Source organism: Erythranthe guttata, chromosome 3, assembly GCF_056151865.1.
Source record: "Erythranthe guttata isolate IM_541 chromosome 3, IM_541, whole genome shotgun sequence".
Classification (NCBI taxonomy): domain Eukaryota; kingdom Viridiplantae; phylum Streptophyta; class Magnoliopsida; order Lamiales; family Phrymaceae; genus Erythranthe; species Erythranthe guttata.
Window position 1 is genome coordinate 1,606,167 of NC_142535.1, and position 6,671 is coordinate 1,612,837.

The following is a 6,671-nucleotide window of genomic DNA, read 5'->3' on the forward strand; positions in this document are numbered from 1 at the left end:
TAGGGTGCAACGCGCCAAGAAATTTATGTTTGAAAGGTACAATATGCCAATTTCGTAATTTAAGGGTATAAAGTGTCAAAAACATGTAATTTGAGGATGCAAAATGTTAAAAATCCTAAAATGAGATGGTAAAATTAAGTTAATGTGATTTTTCTACCACAATCCAAAGCGAAAGAACATTATGGCAAAACTGCAAAAGACCATAAATAGGTGTATTGAGTAAATCTACACTCTTGTATATTAGTTTGCAAACGATACGAAAGACGTAAACTATACTAGGCTAACCATGTATGACAAACTCCACCCAATTGACAGTCAGTAAGCGGATTCAAACTTGGGTCAATTGACACGACTCTCTTGCTCCAACCACTACATCATCCCTTACAGAAACTCCGAAAAATGAAAGAAGGTTATTGTAGCAAATTAGTGCAAGTGAAAATGATTGAAGCATAGCCGCCACCATGTCCATTGATAAATATTCCCCCTATGAATAATGTACTTTTCCAGACAAATACTTTGAAATGAAAATGATTGAACTATAGCCGTCGTGTGAATTGACTAAAATGCCCCTCTAATTTAAGACCCCTTTTCCGGAAAATATCAAATCAAATAATACATAATACAAACAAAATGAAGAGAAACGACAATTTTTTTGCCAAACACAATCTCACCTACAGCCCCCCGGGTTAGTGGTGCAATTTGAAACTGAATTTTCGAATTCCGCTGATTCTGATTCGAAATTATTTTCGACTTTGGAACATATATGTTCATTCCGATATTTGAAATTTTGATTTTTTTCGAGATTCTTTAGATTGAGAATATTGGAATTGTATACATAGTTTCGGAAATTCTGATTTCATATCCAATTTTGATATTCGGAAATATCCCCATAATTCCATTTTTTTTTTTCAAAATATTTTATATATATAAATATGTTACGCATTGTTTATTTTAATAAGTGCGACTAGATTAATTTTGTTTTTTGACTCATTAAACTAAAGAAATGCACAATTTAATTTACACAATAATAATACCACAAATTATTTGATTTAATGTATACAAATTAAATAAAATAGAAATAAGTAAAAAAAAAATTAAAAAGAACCTAGGGATGTACATAAACTGAATTTGACTTGAGCTCGATTTATTTACACTCAAGTCAAAATCAATTTATGTAAATGGATCAAACTCAAGCTCTCGTAAAATTTATTATTATAAGCTCGCGCGAGTTCAAGTTCGGTTTAAGATTAGGTTTTCTACCTAGTTCATCAATATATTTCGCATATGGAAAAATCTCCACCGGCGTAAGTGTTGTTCAAAAATAACTAGACGTTCTATATATTTTTTACATAACGTGTTGGCATCGTATACAGAACTAAGGGAAGCATGGTCCCACAAGGAATGAATGTGAAGATTGGCTACCAAATGCTTCCTCTTCGATCAACCTTAGGTGAACAAATTTTTCTTTTCCAGCTAACACAATAAAACCGAGTTTCACGTGGTATAGTTCTAATTAATGCTTTGAATATGTATGTATTTTCGTTTTAAATTACCAAGTCCGTATGTATTTATCGAACATGGATAATAACTTGTATGTTGTTTTGTTATACGATATTATTTTTAGGCATCCAAAGACGTTTTTTTCTTAATATATACATGTTTCGTGTAATATTTGAAATTGTAATAACTTTCGGTAGGAAAGTCGAATTTCAGTTCCCTGAATTGTTCAGATGGAATAATTAGGCTTTAACTATGTTTTTTTTGTCATTCATGATATATATTATTTTCGTATTTCTATAATTTAATAATTAATTAAGATTTTCAGTTTTAATAATACAGTATAAACTAACTAGAGAAATCTAATAGTAAACTTATTAAAATCAACAATCAACTTCTGAAATTAAGTATTTTAAGTTTTTAACAAAAAATTGACGGTGGTGTTCTTATATCGAACACCAAAATAAGCACACTAAGTACTTTAAACAAATTAAAAAAACATCATTTTCGTTTTATTTCATGATATCGTAATGCAAACAATATATTCACTCAACGGTTACATTCGAGTATTCCAAAACGATGTGTACAATTGAACTTCAACCCGAAAAGGCCCGAAATCGGCCCGTTGAAGCGATCAATAAGCCCAATTATACACATCGCAATTCACAACACTTCCATACATAATTAATTACAAACCAATACAATATTAGGGTAGATTTTAAATTCAAAGTATAACAATGTTGATCAATCAATGCAAACAATATATATATATTATATATATAACACAAAATATATATATAATTAATTAACACGGTGGCATATCGGCAGGCGGTGGAAGAACACGCTCGGTCGGCCCTCTTCCGCTTCGAACGATGAACACGGTTTCCATTCCCCATGTCAAGTGACGTTCAAAATGGCAATGCAAAAACCACACCCCTGCATGCATGCATGCAATTATATATCCACGTAAAATAAATTTTAATCATATATGATTATATATATTTATATGTGTAGTAGTAGTTTAATTTGTTTTAATTTATTAATTACCAGGGTTGTCTGCTTTGAACCGGATAGCAACCCACCCATTTTTCGGGACGATAATTGTGTTACGAATCTGCGGGTCGATAAGATTATAGTTCAACGGGTCGTTTTCTTCGTCGAAGTTTCCGAAACCCCAACCAACAACGTAGAAGTTGAATCCATGCAGATGCATGGGGTGATCGATCCCCGCAACCACGTTCGTACCTTGGAAAACGACCTCTATCTCGGAGTTGTACTTGATAACCCTAACTTGGGTCCCGCGTTTCGGAATCTCGAGCTCCAACGGGATAAAATCCGCCGTGTAGTTGAAAACCAACGGCGGGAAAATCGGGAAATTCTTCCCAAACACACCGTTGATTTGGTAGAAGTAGGCCTCCAGAATGTCGATCGGAGGATTCACGAAGCTTATGTTGTTCATGCTTGCGGCCAAGCGCGTCCCGTTGGGGCCCGCGCACGTTTGACCGGGCGGGCACGGGAAGACGTTGACCGAGATAGTCGACACGATCCGTTTGGTGATATTCAAAGGTACGGACGACGGGTGGAGCTTCGTGTTGAGGCTTCGGATACTAAAAGAAAAGTTTGTCGCGGAAGCGGTGTCATTGAACGGGGGTAAAATAGGTAATTCGATCGAAGATGGGATTTGTTGAGTTCCGTTGTATTGGACTATTGCGGTGGTGGTGGTGTTGTCGAAGTCGACTCCGACTCCGTTCACGTAGGGTTTCGCCGCCATGTAATAGTATTGGTTTTGGTCTTGGTCCGCGTGGAGGAGGCAGTCCATTGTTTGGCCGGGGCTAATTACGATATAGTCCCTCGTGAGTTGTTTCGTGTAGGTTGCGTCGACTCCCACGACAGTTAGGTTGTGTTTGGCGATCCCGAAAAAGAGGATTTCGTTCATGTCGGCGTTTACGAGGCGTAGTAGATACGTTTTGCCGTATTTCACTTTCATCTTGAATGTATCTGCGGTGATGGAAATTCATTAATGTAATTAGGGAAAATGGTGAAATTTAGGTTTAGTTCTATGCAAAGAAGCTATGCCCTAAATTGGTTGATGTTATTTGAAGTATGAAAGCTAAGTCAAACTGAATTTTATTTTTCTTCTAGGGAAATAATTGTTATTTATAAGAAGAAGTGACTTCAAATATATTTTTAACTTTATTCAGCTGATAGTGACGAAACCAGAAATTTACTAAAATGTTTGAATTTAAATATAATAAAAATATATAGAAAATACTTTATTGAAAAAAGATAGACTAAAAATGGGGATTCGAATGGAATTAATGCCTCTTAAATATTTTTTGAGAAGTATGAACATAAAATAACCCATAATATATAAAAAAATTCAAAATTATTTAATAGATGTTACTTGTACCAACAGACGAAATCCCTAAAGTATATGAAACATAAGTCAAATATATTATTATTCCTCAATAAACACAATTAAGGGCTAATAAAAGCAAAACTTTTCGTGTTGGACCATATATTTTTTTTAATTACGTAACGAATAATCATGATATTTAATTTCCGACCGACCAAAAATGAAACCAAACACAATCGACGACGTCACAAACTAAACAATATTTTTTTCCCTTTTAAGAATTGCAATAGTTTATTCATAAATAAATATAAAATAAAAATCGAATGATATTTTCATTTTTTTCCGATTTAAGAAAATTTAATTAGGACCATTTTGGTTGGTAAAAAAAAAAATAAAAAAAAAGTTGGAATTACCATTATTTGAGCATGGATAAAGGTCACCAGGCTGACCATTTATAGTATAAGCATCAGAATCAATTGGTTGCCCACCAGAAGCAACAAAGTCCTCCAACACTGTCATTATATCTTCTTTCCACCACTCTCCTAATTAAATTACCATAACAAAATTAAAAATTAATTAATTAATACACAAAAACCAATTTTAATTAAATTTAATATAACCCTAAATTAAGGGCTAATAGCACAAACCCTCTTTGTGTTAAAAAAATTTAGCAAGAACTCCCCTATCTTGTGTTTTCAAAGTACACCGGTCATTATTTAGAAATTTATTGTTGACTCGTGTTAAATGACCAAATTACCCTCACAAAAGAAATAGTAAAAAAGGAACATAAAAGGAAACAAAAGGGAATTTCAGAGGGTATTTTTGACTTTTCAAGTAAAAAAAATACACGCTTCTATTCTCACAATCCGCGCGTGCATTACGCAATAAGCTGTTATTTTTTTCACAAGGGGATTTCTTGCTAATTTTTTTTTAACACAGTGATTTTTTTAGCAATTAGAAATTACATATAATTTTTTTTTAACACAGTTGCTTTTTTATCAATTAGAAATTACATAGGGGTAGTTTTAAAAAAAATAGAAAGAAAAAAAAACCTTTAAATTAAATCACCTAGAATAATGGGGACTTCCGCATGGGGCTTAGGAAACGGGTAATCGGATCCGGGTTTGGGGTAGACGATAATTGCTCCATGCACCGTAGCCCTGGACCAATCACTGTGTGCATGCCACCACAGTGTACCTTCTTCTTTAGAAAATATTACTTTTTGGCTGAATTTATTTCCTGGTTTAATTGGACACTGTGTTACATATTCTGGTCCATCTGTCCATGGATTCCTTGGCTGCTTCACTCCATGCCTGTTATTTATTTCATTATTTAATCTCGATATATTATTTTTTAATTCTCTATATAAATATAGTTACCCCGGCCCCTATAAATTTGTTAATTTTTTTGGGTAAATTACGAAACCCCCTGAACTTTGATTAAATTACAAAAAACACCTCCACCTATTCGTAATTACCAAAAAAAACCCTGAGGTTTGTCTCCGTCTTACACCAACCCCTTACAATGCAACTTTTCACGGATTTATTTTTGATTCCAGGGAATATAATTTATACAATTTCAGATATTTTCTTTTATTTTTCACCTATTTAACATAAGGTATAACTGACTGTACACATTTTCTGTTTAACATCTCGATCAACAGTTAATCAGAGGGGGATTTTAGTTATTACGGATACGAGGGGGTGTTTTTCGTTATTTAGCCTAAGTTCAGGGTGTTTTCGTAATTTACCCAAAAAATTGCACTATAAGGGGGGTTTTGGTAATAATAGTAACACGGGGACTCGTTTAGCAATTCAATATAACACAGGGGTGGTGGATGCAATATAAACCCGCATAATTTTATATACACAAAAAATTGGAATTAAATTTTATATCGATCAAAATATATATTACCAGTGGATGGTAATGTTGTATTTTCCTTTGTTGAAAACGTCGACGATTATGGTTTCGTCATTGTAAACTTTTAGAGTCGGCCCCGGAAATTTGCCGTTGACCGTCAAGATGGTCTTCGTCTCGCAAAGTCTCTTGTATGAAGCTTCCTTCACCTGCAATTAATATTTGCAAATTTCATTATGACAAAAAATTAAAATCCTTCATTTAATTAAAAAAAAATCATATAATACACACAAGAAGAAGAGAAAGAAGATCAAAGGGTAATTAAGTAATAATCACTCACGACGAAGCGATAACGTCGAAAATTATTCGCCTCCAGGCAGAGGGAGTTGGCAAATAATGTGACCAGTAAAATGTGCATGTATTTAAGAAACAACATCTCTCTCTCTCTCTCTCTCTCTCTCTCTCTCTCTCTCTCTCTCTCTCTCTCTCTCTCTCTCTCTCTCTCTCTCTCTCGTAATGCTTCTTTCTGAAATGCTATAATTCAGGAATTTATAGAGATCTGAAGAATTAAAATTTACAGAGAATTATATAAGGCTATATATTTAATCTTGTGTGGTAAAAATACTGAGGCCTTTTTACAGCATGTTGAGTGTTGACACGGGTGATAGTCTGTAATATATAATAATGCTTTTCTTTTTTTTTTCTTTTTTCTTTTTTTTTTTAATTAGAAAAAAGTGTTTTTGAAGAATTTTTTTGGTGAAGTTCAATGAATTAATTTATAACTTTTGCATTGCTCAGTTAATAATAGTTTCACATTATTAATTACACCGGGGTAAATTTATTAATTGCACTGTACTTTCGGCGTTTTTGCTTTTTTCTTTCGTTTCCAACTTATATAATCATATGTATATGATATCTATTACTCATATGTATATGATATCTCCTTCCTTTATAATTGTTG

General features: G+C 33.3%; 1 protein-coding gene across 1 annotated transcript; it reads right to left on the reverse strand.

The window, feature by feature from the left end:
* Nucleotides 1–2,044: 2,044 nt before the first annotated feature.
* On the reverse strand, nucleotides 2,045–6,228 carry LOC105951004 (laccase-15). Its single transcript, XM_012974397.2, has 6 exons — nucleotides 6,051–6,228; nucleotides 5,768–5,919; nucleotides 4,922–5,166; nucleotides 4,267–4,395; nucleotides 2,545–3,495; nucleotides 2,045–2,433 (listed from the first exon to the last, which is right to left on the reverse strand). The coding sequence occupies exons 1-6, from the start codon at nucleotides 6,144–6,146 to the stop codon at nucleotides 2,303–2,305; spliced, it is 1,704 nt and encodes a 567-aa protein (XP_012829851.2). The 5' UTR covers nucleotides 6,147–6,228; the 3' UTR covers nucleotides 2,045–2,302.
* Between the last annotated feature and the right edge of the window lie 443 nt (nucleotides 6,229–6,671).